Source organism: Triticum aestivum, chromosome 3B (assembly GCF_018294505.1).
Source record: "Triticum aestivum cultivar Chinese Spring chromosome 3B, IWGSC CS RefSeq v2.1, whole genome shotgun sequence".
NCBI classification, from domain to species: Eukaryota; Viridiplantae; Streptophyta; class Magnoliopsida; order Poales; family Poaceae; genus Triticum; species Triticum aestivum.
Window position 1 is genome coordinate 603,742,765 of NC_057801.1, and position 12,645 is coordinate 603,755,409.

At 43.4% G+C, this 12,645-nt stretch overlaps 1 protein-coding gene and 1 long non-coding RNA gene across 2 annotated transcripts; both read right to left on the minus strand.

Annotated features, from left to right (window-relative positions):
- Positions 1–6,918: 6,918 nt before the first annotated feature.
- LOC123065844 (uncharacterized) lies at positions 6,919–7,634 on the minus strand. Its single transcript, XR_006431152.1, has 3 exons — positions 7,578–7,634; positions 7,415–7,473; positions 6,919–7,005 (listed from the first exon to the last, which is right to left on the minus strand). It is a non-coding gene; the product is annotated as an uncharacterized lncRNA (long non-coding RNA).
- Positions 7,635–8,896: 1,262 nt separating this feature from the next.
- On the minus strand, positions 8,897–10,416 carry LOC123065845 (cactin-like). The gene is made up of 2 exons (XM_044489050.1): positions 9,536–10,416; positions 8,897–9,450 (listed from the first exon to the last, which is right to left on the minus strand). The coding sequence occupies exons 1-2, from the start codon at positions 10,085–10,087 to the stop codon at positions 9,253–9,255; spliced, it is 750 nt and encodes a 249-aa protein (XP_044344985.1). The 5' UTR covers positions 10,088–10,416; the 3' UTR covers positions 8,897–9,252.
- Positions 10,417–12,645: the final 2,229 nt, after the last annotated feature.

Below are 12,645 nucleotides of genomic sequence, written 5' to 3' on the forward strand. Positions count from 1 at the left end.
TAGACATTCGAGTCATCGGTAGAGGAAGTAGTGGTACACGGCCATAGATGTTCGGGGTCGTCGGTAGAGGTACACACGTTGTCGGGGTACTTTACGTTATCCGGGACGGTCTTGGTGTATCCATGTTGTTGCGGCCACGGTCTTGACGTCAACAGCGCTAGGCAGCGGAGAGCACGCACATAGGGCACGGCAGAGGTTGTGCACGGCAGCAACGAGTCGGCCAAAAGAGGCAGAGGCCATGGCGCCATGGATGAGCGGCAGCGGCGGATCCGGGTCGCGCGGGGGCGGATCCGGCTGGAGTCGGGACGAAGGCCATCTCTGGCGGTGTGACTTGGTGGTGGGGCCGGCGCGAGGAGACGGGGCGGCGCTCGCCGGAGTCGGGGCCGAAGGGGACGGATCGAGGGGCTCCTCCTCCCATGACGACGGAGCTGACAAGGCGATGGCGCCGGGTAGACGAGGAGGTGGGTGAGGAGGTCCTGGCATGGGCGCATGGAGCAGAGGAGCAGCGATGCAGGTCTCACGCAGGAGATGGGGTCGTGGTCGCGGCGCGTAGGGCTCGGGGACGAACTCCCGGCGACGAGGCGCTGCCGCAAAAGCGGAGACGGAGGCGCGGGGCGACATGGCCATGGCCGAAGCAAGTCAGGCAGCGCGGCGCGGCCTGGACTCGCCGACCGGAGGGGCGACGGGGCATGGTTGCGGGGTGGAGGAGGCGCTCGAGATGATGGGATCGGGCGCGGCATCGGCGAGAGGGTGCAGCAGCTGCTGCTGCTGCCGGCGGCGAGGGGATCGGGACGAGGAGCTCCTCTCCTGAGCGGCGGCGTTGTGTGGGAATGAGGGAGATGAGATCGAGAGGAGGGAGAGGGCTAGAGAGCGACGGGTTCGGGCGCTGCGGGTGTGTGCGGCGGTTTGGGAGGACGATGGGAGAGGGGATCGAGTGATGCTCTCCCCTGCGGCTAGGGTAAGAGGGGTGGAGTTGGGCCTTAGAGGCAAATGGGCCGGTGCTGTGGGCTAGGACGCCCAGTTGGGCTGGACTGGTGGGCTGGCTGCAGCTCTCTCTCTAAACTCTAATTCTTATTTCCTTTAGCAGAAAACAAATTAGAGAGAAGAAAAAGAAAGAGAGGGTTAAGGAAAGAATTTGCGCACGAGGGATAATTTTCACGGACTCGCAAAAATATGCTCGTTCCAAGAAAAATAGAAAGGCCATGATTGAAAGATTTAAATTCAAACTCATTTGAATTTAATTCAAATGGGTTTGAACTAGGACTTGATAAAAGGAAGGTCCAAAAATGTTCGGATTTTTTGATGGAGCTCCCGGAAAATGATGAAAGAAATTATGGGCAAGGTTGGAGACCAAGAATTGAGATAACAACGACATGGGATATTTTGCAAGTGGGTTATGGTTAATTCCAAATAAATGGAATAATTTATAATAGCTCCCTAATATTGGGAGGATATGTTATAAAGAGAAGTCACAAGTGAATTCCCTCGATTTAAATGGATCGAAGATCCATATAATTTATTTAGTTGAGTTTTAAAAATTAAATGACATGATGGCATGATGACATGATGCAATGCAACAAGCAAATAAAACACACGGCAAAGCTCAGAATAGCTGGAAGTCTTCTGGAGCGTCGGTCTCGGGGCGTTACAACACTCCACCACTACAAGAGGATCTCGTCCCGAGATCTAGGATGGCACCGGAGAGAAACCGAAGAGGAAGAGGAAGAGGTAAAACTAAGTTGCTTCTTCGACAATAAGTGAAACCAAAGAACCTTGAGAGGTTGAAAAGTTGAAAGAAAGAACACAACAGAGTTGAACACAATTGAGAGCACTGCCGTAGAAAATAGAAAGAAGGAACACCATTTGAACCTTGGAGGTTGCAAAGCTATGAATGACGAGTACAATGGACAAGAAGGAATTGAACCCGCTCTGATTGAAACGAGATAAACAAGGAACAAGGGAGAACAAATTCGGACAACACTGCGGTTGAAAATAGATGCAAGACTTGATAAGATGAAAAGAACTTGAATGAGAACACCACACTCCGGTTAAATGGATGAGCACGAAAAGAACAAAATCCTCACAATCGAGATGATGAGTGAAAAGAACAACATCACAATGCCTCCGGAAGAAAGAATAGAAGTTAGATCATTGGAATAACAGAATGGAGAAGAAAATGCCAACTTCTGCCACAAATGAGCTTGGAAAACACCCTTCCAAGAAGGTTAGAACAGAGTTGATGGGAAAAACCAACAACGAAACGAATAAGCTTGTAGTGGGCTTATGGAAAACATCTCAAAATTATGAGGTGACAACCGGCCACTAACTGAAACAATTGCTTGCTTGATATCAACGAAGAGATGAAAACTGCTTTCGCCGAGAGGATAGGAGAAAACTTGGATCATTGATAAGCACCACAATACAACATTCCTTAGGGAAGGCTTTAGGTGAAATCTGACACAAGATAAATCTAACAAAGAGATTGATGGATTTAAAATACCTCATTCTTGACAACATGTGAATCGCGAAACAAGAATGGAAATTGTCAAGAACGATATAACACCATCTCAAAAGATAAGGTAGGAGAATAGCACTTTGGAATGCAAGATGAAGAATACTTGAGCTCTTCAAAACAAAACATGTGTTGAGCACCATGTTTATTTTTAGAGTATAGCTTGGCTGATCTTAACTTCAAGAGAAATCTTGAAGAACAATTGAAGAATGAAAAGAATCCTTGATGAACCATCATGTAGAGCCTCCATGAAGAACTCCGGTAATAAAAGGATGATAGAAAGAAAGAGAAGTTGAAAATACAAGGTGAAGCCTTGCGATGATTAAGAAGGAGCTTCGCCACGATATAACCGAGAGAACTTGGAACTCCAGAAAGAAAAGATGAATAACTTGGAACTGAGAATTACTTCCTGATGAACAAACTCCGGAAGAAGGAATTAATCACTTGGATGAAACAAGAATAAGAATTATGTCATGCCTATCCTTCACCAATTTAAATTGATTACAAGCAACGGATTTGGCATACTACTTATTCTCGTAGAGAGAATTAAGAGAGATATAGCGTAAACTTGAGAAGTTATTGATGGAACCACCGGTGGGATTTGGACGAATAAATTGATATGATAACGAAGGAAGTGAAATCTTGAACGAACCACGCTAAGAATTGAAAATGAACATACCAAAGGCACAATTCACCGGGAAGAATTGGAAAACGAATGAAGATACTTGAGGGGATTTAGATACATGAGAACGAAGAGATCATGAACTGATTAGAGGGTATTTGAATGATGCACCGGTAAGATTTGGAGAACAGGAGTTGAAGGTTGAGAATGAGTAATATTCAGAAATGATTATCAAGAAAGGAAGCAACTCCTGAAATGCGTCGGATGGTTGAAAAGAATTCTCACAATCGAAAACAATTATGAGAGGATGGTATAAAGCTAGAACCATGAATCTCTGGAAGAACGGGTAAGGATTTAAGAGGAACTCTTCTTCGGTCTTCAAAATTCGAGAATGACAACGAGAAACACCACCATGAATTGTTGAGATACTCCGGGATGAAAATTAGAAAGGTTGAACCAACGATGAAAAGAATTTGAAAGATCTTGGAGAAGGACATATGACTAATGATAATTCATTCTTACATCAAACTTGGAAATGAATTTGGGAATAGCTCCGGGAAAATTAGAAGAGTCAGGTAAGATCCTGGAAAAAGACCTGTGGGTTAGGGCTCACTAAAAGATACACCCTTGAACGATTGATTGAAAAGGGGGGGATTGCACCGGTTGAATTAAATGGCTTGAATGAGAGAAGAAAACCTCGAAGTAACTTGAACGGATTAAGAATGGAAACATGATTCTTTTGAGATATCTTCAGCACTCCGGATACGAATAGAGAGAGGTGAAGGATTAAGAGGTACACCGGCATACGAAAACACTTGAAACAAGGAAGGGGATATGATCAACACGGAAAACTTGACTTGAATCCACCGGAGAACAAAAGAGAACGAAGAATAATAAACTTGTAGCTCCGTTAGTATCTTCTTGAGAATCACCGGATAAGAACATTGGCGGAAAAGAATGGAGAGTCTTCCCATCAATAAAATGGATACCCGATTAAGAAAAAAAGGTGGGAGGGCGGGAAAACAAAGGCAACTTGGGGCAGATGGAATGGATACCGTTGAGAAAACTTAGAATTGATCTTGCAGATGTTGAGATGATCGGATCCACTTGAAGAGAAGCACGCCGGTAGGAAAAGAATTGACATGAAAATCTCGATGATCAAGAAGGATTAGTATTCACATAGCAATATGAGAACACCGTTTAGGAAAGGTATGGATTCCACATTTGACTTCGAAGCAACTCGAATACCACAAATAAAACAAAACAAAGGATTTGGCTTGCAGAATAAGCCAGAACAAATACATATGATAGAGATTTACCCAATCCCATATTATGCATCTGTCGGAAAGATATTCTAGGAGCTACTTGAATTCCCACCTGTAAAACTCCCGAAACTTTCTGGTTATGCAATCTGGTGTTGGGGATACAGGGGAAGCAATATATATCTCACCCAAAACTAACAATCCCTACATCCAAGATGTATCCATCCGTCAACACATAACCAAGAAACCTTCGGAAATCGTGTACCTCAACCTTCGAAAAGCATCCGTTATACGAGTTATGGCAATACTCCCGAACTCCCGCCCCAGTACTGGGTGGCGTCGAGGTTATCTCACCAACAACTGCATAAAAGAGATTTTCGATGTCCGCAAAACTCAGGTATTCCAGAACTGCAACGATAAAATTATGACGACAACACCTCGGAGCTCAACTCCCCGGGTCAATGCCACATAATAGACATGAGGCACCAAGAACAGTGTTCTCGTCACAAAACCATCAGAACGATTCCAAGATACCCGCGTGATCCTAAAAAAAATAGTAGTGAAATTTGAGGAGAGGAAAGTCAAAACATCTACGTCAGGAGACCTCACCAGAGCGATGAAGGGACTGAGGAGTAAAAAGAATCCTACTCTCCGATATATATAATCCTAAGACTCAAAACATTTTTTTCTAGACTCAACAACACCAGCAAACAATCAAGCAGGGGGCTCCTAAGTCGGGGATGGCTCTGATTACCAACTTGTAACACACATGATGCGGCTATATCTCCCACGTGTCGAAGCACGACTTAGAGGCATAACCGCATTGTGGTTTTGTCGCAAGAAGGGTCATCTTCACACAATCCCATGTAATGAACAAGAATGGGATAAAGATTTGGCTTACAATCGCCACTTCACACAATGAACATATAATTCATACATCATTCAGAATACACACATAGTCCGACTACGGACGAAGCCAAAAGAAAAGAAGATAACCCAACTGCTAGATCCCCGATCGTCCCAACTGGGCTCCACTACTGATCAACATGAAATGAAACATAGCAACAACTAAGATCTTTGTTGAGCTCCCATCTGAGCTCGGTTGCATCATCTGCACTGGTATCATCGGCACCTGCAACTGTTGTGATAGTATCTGGTGAGTCACGAGGACTCAGCAATCTCAAAACCCGCGAGATCAAGACTATTTAAGCTTATAGGTAGGAAGTGGTAAAGTGGTGGAGTTGCAGCAAGCACTAAGCAAATATGGTGGCTAACATACGCAAATAAGAGCGAGAATAGAGCAAATGGAACGGTCGTGAAGCTAGCAATGATCAAGAAGTGATCCTGAACTCCTACTTACGTCAAACATAACCCAAAACCGAGTTCACTTCCTGGACTCCGCCGAAAAGAGACCATCACGGCTACACACGCGGTTGATGCGTTTTAAATCGGATCTGGTGTCAAGTTATCTACAACCGGACATTAACAAATTCCCATCTGCCTATAACCGCAAGCACGACTTTCGAAAGATTATACCCTACAGGGGCGTCCCAACTTAGCCCATGATAAGCTCTCTCGATCAACGAAGGATATACCTTCTCCCAGGAAGACCCGATCAGACTCGGAATCCCGGTTTACAAGACATTTCGACAATGGTAAAACAAGACCAGCAAAGCCTCCCGTTGTGCCGACAAATCCCGATAGGAGCTGCACATATCTCGTTCTCAGGGCACACCGGATTGTCCAAACTTCCGGTAGGCCAGCCCAGAGTTACCTCTGGTGGCCACCGGCGGTTGACAGGTTGGACCAACACTCACGACGAGCACTGGCCCGGGGGGGTAAAATAAAGATGACCCTTGACACTACAAGAAATATGTCAACTTGTGACCACCACTATTGGTCACTGAAAGGTCACAAATTTCCATTTACGACCTTTTTGTGACCAAAAACAGAAGGTCAAAAGCTGCCCGTCGTAAACTGACTATAGCGACCTTTCTTCTGGAATGGTCAAAGACGTTTACGACCAAAATATTCCTACTGTGGCGTTTTGGTCACTAGCAACCTCCCCAAGCCACGTAGGCATCCAGCGTGGCAAGCTGATGTGGCACAAGATTCAGCCCGGTCCAATTTGGTTTTCTACATGGGCCGAGCCCATTAATTCAGCCTTTCTATATTTTTTTTCGTGTCAATTTTTGGTCGATTTCATGGGCCTAGCCCAACGTTGTAGCCGTTTTTATTGTTGGCCCATGGCCTTTTATTATTTATTGCTTTTCTATTTTCAGCCATTATATATTCAAGCTGGTCCCACTAGTCAAATGGGTCCCACTTGTCATGATCATCTCTCAAATTGGTCCCACATGTCAGAAATGTACAAATTTGACAGATTATTTTCATAAGTGGACCCATTGGTCAAGTTTCCATTTCACAAGTTTTCAGATCACATACATAATCAAAAAGAACACATAAATTTCATCAAATATACCACTAAATAAATCTATTACAATCTTTACAACACATATATGCTACAATATGCTACTCTTTACTAAGTAGAACTTGACGGCTTCACACTTCACGGCTTCACACTTGCTTCACATTTCACACTTGAGCATCTGTAAAAGAGGAACAACCACAAATTTAAATCTCAATTGCAGTATAGGCCATATGCAGAAGCAGTTCAAAGTCGAAACAACATCAATTAGAAACACGCGCACAGAAACATAGGAGTCAAAATGCAGTATAGGACCAGGACAAGGAAACTCCTGTTATCAAATCAACACACAGCTTGTAGCAAAACAGCAATATAATACATTATAACGAGAGTAAGCTTGAATCAAACATCACAGAAACATGTGTATATCTCATGTGAGCATCATGCTATGGTTTTATTAAACAATGATACAGCAACAGAATACAATATCTTCAATGCAAATTATGGTACTTGTAGCAAAACTGCATAAGCTTTGAATTTTCAAAGAATAAGTTCGAAAGAAAGTATAGCAGTGCGTAAGCTCAGGTTACCTGGGTTGTCGACCAGAGGTGCCTTCCACTTTGCCCTTGTTGTTCAGGTTCTTGATATTCTGAATACACAAAAATCTCAGCTCAGAACTTGTAATACACATCGCTGCTTGTCTAAGCAAATAGACTACCTAGTCATATTGCCATGAGATAGTTCATGGTGTACCTTTTGTTTCCATGGCCCCTTGAACTGGTTTGGAATGGTTGGAGTTGTCCATTTCCCATCTTATACAATCTGCACCTTCAAATAAAACAAATATATGTCAAACATAGATGAGCAGAAAATACCAACTAATCAACGAAAAAACTAACATGCAGATAGTACTCAAACAAATCAAAGAGGAAGGAAACAAGACATCTGCTTTGCTAGCTAGGAGTGGGTAAACTGAAACATGAGCATGTTGGCCTAACGTTGTCGTAACAGCCGGATGGGATGAAGCGTCGTTCTAAATAAAAGGAAAGGCGGCGGAGAGGCTAGTGCATCGTCCGATGCGCCTGCCTGCCTCGGAGATGAAGGCAAGACTAGCGGAATTTGGCTGCCATCAATTAGTTGAGCCATAAGATTGGTTAGTCTAGCAAGCATATTAATGTTTGAACGATTCAGCATTGATAAGGTTTTTACAACAAACATGTTGGCATCATGAGGCTGGCACATGCCGGATCCAGACAGAGACAAGCAACAAGACCCCCACCCACTACTAAGAAGTAGAGCATCTAACAGAACTGCGAGAGATGAAGCAAGCAAGGGGAGGCCAGCAATTCAGTTTGCCAGGAGCAATAGCAGGTTGGATAAGAATTGGGAGGCCGACAATTTCAGTCAATGGCAACAGAAAAGCTGCAGCAGGCTCTCCGTGAAAAACAAAGAGGCCAGCTCTGTATCTGTTGTTGTTCACAACTTCACACAGATTATATGCACAACATGTCAACTTATCCGAAGCAAGCAACGGATTATTTGGGACCAAAGCAATGTCTGCATTCTAATAGTAGTACAAATTAAGCAAAGACACCATAGCAGAATGGAAGCTCCAAACTGCTGTTGCACAAATTTGAAGAGATGAACACGTACAGAGCATATGCATCCATTCTACTGTACTACAAAATGAACCAAAGACAAGATGCATTCAAGAAGCATTCATCCATAGCAGGACAGAAGCAAGACAAACTGTTGCTCCACACAGTCAGTCGTTGTCAGCTACTGCTCCATACAAGACACCAAAGACAAGTTAGCAACGGCCAGTTTATCGCGCATGAAACAAAAGCACTCCCTCGGAATAGGGCATATGCAGAGTGCGGGGAAACAGAGTAAGCCGTATGCAGAAATGAAAGAACAGTAAGCAATCTAACAACATTATTATCTTTCCAGCATGAATATGTGAGCACATACTAAGTAGCATCAGTAGAAGATTAACTGAAATGACACTCCAGAAGATAAACTGAAATTACAAGGAACTACTCTCTGCTTTGACAACAGAAGGTATACTCACACATTTATATTATATTGTTGGTACAGGAAATATGCCATAAAGCATATAAGCATACACACAAGATACTTAGGCTACTAATCGACTTCCAAAGCTATTTACAAATAAGCAAGGCCTCATTCCCACTGTAGAAATCATCAAAGGTGGATGGTTTATCTGTGCTGGCATAAAATTCTTTTCAGATTTGTATCCATAAGACAAATCAGTAGTAATTCAGTTTGCAACACTATAGATTGCTCTGAAAGTGGACCACAAACTGTACATAACTAGGACAACCGGCAAACAAATGAAGAAGTACAACGTTTGTAACAGCAAAGTTAGGAGCAGAAATGTGTAATGTTATCAGTTGTAATAGCAAAGTTAGGAGCATATAAGCAAACAGGTGCCAACCCAAGTTTCTACTGGTAAAGCAAGCATCACCAATGCAATGTGTAATGTTATCGGAGGAGGGGGCGAATGCGCATACTTCTCTGTGAGGTTGGGATCGCCAAAAGGGTTAGAATCGTTGGAGTAGCCCGACACCGCGTTGGCCTTCATCTTCTTGGCCACCTTCTCGGCCTGCAGAAGCAGCACCATCAACAAACAAGTTAGCAACGGAAACCCTAGGCGCGGGGCAGGAAGGCAGCCGAGCGGAAACCCCCACCTTCTTCTGCGCCTTCTTGGACATGTACTCCAGGATCTGCTCCTCGGTGACGCCCCCGCGCTTGGCGCTCCCGCTCCGCCTCCTTCGGCGGTCCCCGGAGTCGGAGCCGGAGCCGGACGCCTGCGAATCGCTCGCGCCGCTGGAGGAGGAGGAGGAGGAGGACGGGGCGGCCTTGCGGCGGCTCCTGCGGCGGTGGCGGCTCTGGCCCCGGCGGGGCGAGCCACCGGAGTCGGAGTCGGAGTCCGAGTCGGACGGCGACCGCCGCCGCCACCGCCGCGACGAGCTCCGGCTGCCCTCGGCGTTGCGCTCCTTCCTAGGCATGTCGGCTACGGGAGGGAAAGGCGGCTGGTCGTGGAGATTTGGCGTGCCGATGGAGCCGAGCCGATTAACTGAATGAACAAATTGGGGCTGGCGGTTGGGTCGATCCAGAGATCCAGAGAGGAGGAGAGGAGGAGGAGTCGTGGGTTGGAGGGTTGGAGGGGATCCATCCATATGGATCTCGCCGGACAGAGGGCGCCAGAGGTGGTGGCGGATTGGAGGGGATCGATCCATATGGACCTCGCCGGACAGAGGGCGCCGGAGGTGGTGGCGGACAGAGGGCGTCGGAGGTGGCAGCGGCCAGGGAGGAGTGGAGCGCTAGGGTTCGAGAGAGAGAGAGGAGGGCACGAGGGGTTGGGTGCGGTTGGGTGCATGGGAGGGAGTGCAAGTTGTGGGTTGGGCGACGTGGGTGAGACAGGCGGGCCGTTGGATCAGGAGCATCCGACGGTGATTAGGCACGATCCGCGTGAGATGCTCCTGGACCAATCAGAATGTAGTATATCAGTACTACATTTTTTGACCATCTAAATTGGTCGTAATCGACTAAAAGTAAGGTGCTAAATCATATTGGCTATTTTATGATCTGAAAACTAAAAATAAAAATAAAATACCTTCTCATGTTTCATCAAATTTGACCTTAGTTTTCAGGAATAATGACAAATTGAAATAAGACAAATATCTTTTAAAAGAGTTAGGAGAAATTAGTTTTTTAAATCATTTTCCATTTTTAAAGTGTCCAAAATGAGTTTTTTTGTGAAGGACATACTATATATTTGTTGTAAAATTTTACCAAATCAATTTTCTAAAATAATAGGCCATATATAATGCACAACTGCCAAATAGTTGAGTGTCCAAAGCTTTTATCCACCTCTCGTGAAAAAGACAAATATCCGCCGATTCAGCTGGAAACGGGTCAAATTTGAACTATAGCTGTCTCATAGTTTGCTCTTTATTTTTTCCAAAAATCATTTCTAGGTACATAAGTATCTATTTAATCAGAGAAACACCAAAAAAATTATAAAATTCAACCACTAGCTAGGAACGGTCATTCCCGTCGTTTTGACCGCATTTTGAAACGGGCATAAAAAATTCAAAAAAAAACAAAAAATTGGAAAACCTTCGCATTGTGTCATTATATATGACCAAGTTTCCAGGAAAAATAATAAACTTATAATACGGAAATTATGTTAAAAAAGTGTTCTCAGAAATGAGCTATCATGCGTGAAGATTCATGGCTTTCAAGCCAAATGATCAATCTTATGGCCACATTCATGGCATAGTTTGTTCAAATGATCTCATATTGTGCACAAGGGTGCATATTGGAATTCCAAACAATATTGCCTAAGGGAGTTTTCACTTTCTTTGCACGAAAAAACCATTTTTCATTTTCCGAGTGCCCAAAAGGAGGTTTTTTGTGAAGGAACTACCGAATAATTGTTGCAAAATTGGACCAAATCAATTTTCTAAAATACTAGGACATATTTAATGCACAATTGACAAAATGGTTGGGTGCAAAAAGTTTTGATCCACCTCTCGTGAAAAAGACAAATTTCCGTCGATTCAGCTGGAAACGGGTCAAATTTGAACTGAAGCTGCCTCATAGTTTGCAATTTATTTTTTCCAAAAATCATTTCTAGGTACATAAGTATCTACTTAATCAGAGAAACACCAAAAAAATTCCAAGATTCAACCACCAGCTAGGAACGGTCATTCCCGCCGTTTTGACCGCATTTTGAAACGGGCATAAAAAATTCAAAAAAATCAAAAAATTGGGAAACCTTCGCATTGTGTCATTATATGTGACCAAGTTTCCAGGAAAAATAATAAACTTGTAATACGGAAATTATTTTAAAAAAGTGTTCTCAGAAATGAGCTATCATGCGTGAAGATTCATGGCTTTCAAGCCAAATGATCAATCTTATGGCCACATTCATGGCATACTTTGTTCAAATGATCTCATATTGTGCACAAGGGTACATCTTGGAATTCCAAACAATGTTGCCTAAGGAAGTTTTCATTTTCTTTGCACGGAAATTTCATTTTTCATTTTCCGAGTGCCCAAAAGGAGGTTTTTTTGTGAAGGAACTACCAAATAATTGTTGCAAAAATGGACCAAATCAATTTTATAAAATACTAGGACATATTTAATGCACTATTGACAAAATGGTTGGGTGAAAAAAGTTTTGATCCACCTCTGGTGAAAAAGACAAATTGTCGTCGATTCAGTTGGAAGCGGATCAAATTTGAACTGCAGCTGCCTCATAGTTTGCTATTTATTTTTTCCAAAAAATCATTTCTAGGTACATAAGTATCTATTTAATCAGAGAAACATCAAAAGTTTTCCAAGATTCAACCACTAGCATGGAACGGTCAAGCCCGCCGTTTTGACCGCATTTTGAAACGGGCATAAAAAATTCAAAAAAAATCAAAAAATTGGAAAACCTTCGCATTGTGTCATTATATGTGACCAAGTTTCCAGGAAAAATAATAAACTTGTAATACGGTAATTATTTTAAAAAAGTGTTCTCAGAAATGAGCTATCAAGTGTGAAGATTCATGGCTTTCAAGCCAAATGATCAATCTTATGGCCACATTCATGGCATAGTTTGTTCAAATGATCTCATATTGTGCACAAGGGTGCATATTGGAATGGCAAACAATGTTGCCTAAGGAAGTTTTTATTTTCTTTGAACGAAAAAACCATTTTCCATTTTTCGAGTGCCCAAAAGGAGGTTTTTTTTGTGAAGGACCTCCAAAATAATGGTTGCAAAATTGGACCAAATCATTTTTCT

Bases quoted from the DNA above. Each gene is read 5' to 3' on its own strand.
- LOC123065845 (XM_044489050.1), bottom strand. From the start codon at position 10,087: ATGGATCGATCCCCTCCAATCCGCCACCACCTCTGGCGCCCTCTGTCC. The intron at 9,451-9,535 runs GTGGGGGTTTCC...CTGCTTCTGCAG, and splicing joins CCAAGAAGGCGCAGAAGAAG to GCCGAGAAGGTGGCCAAGAA.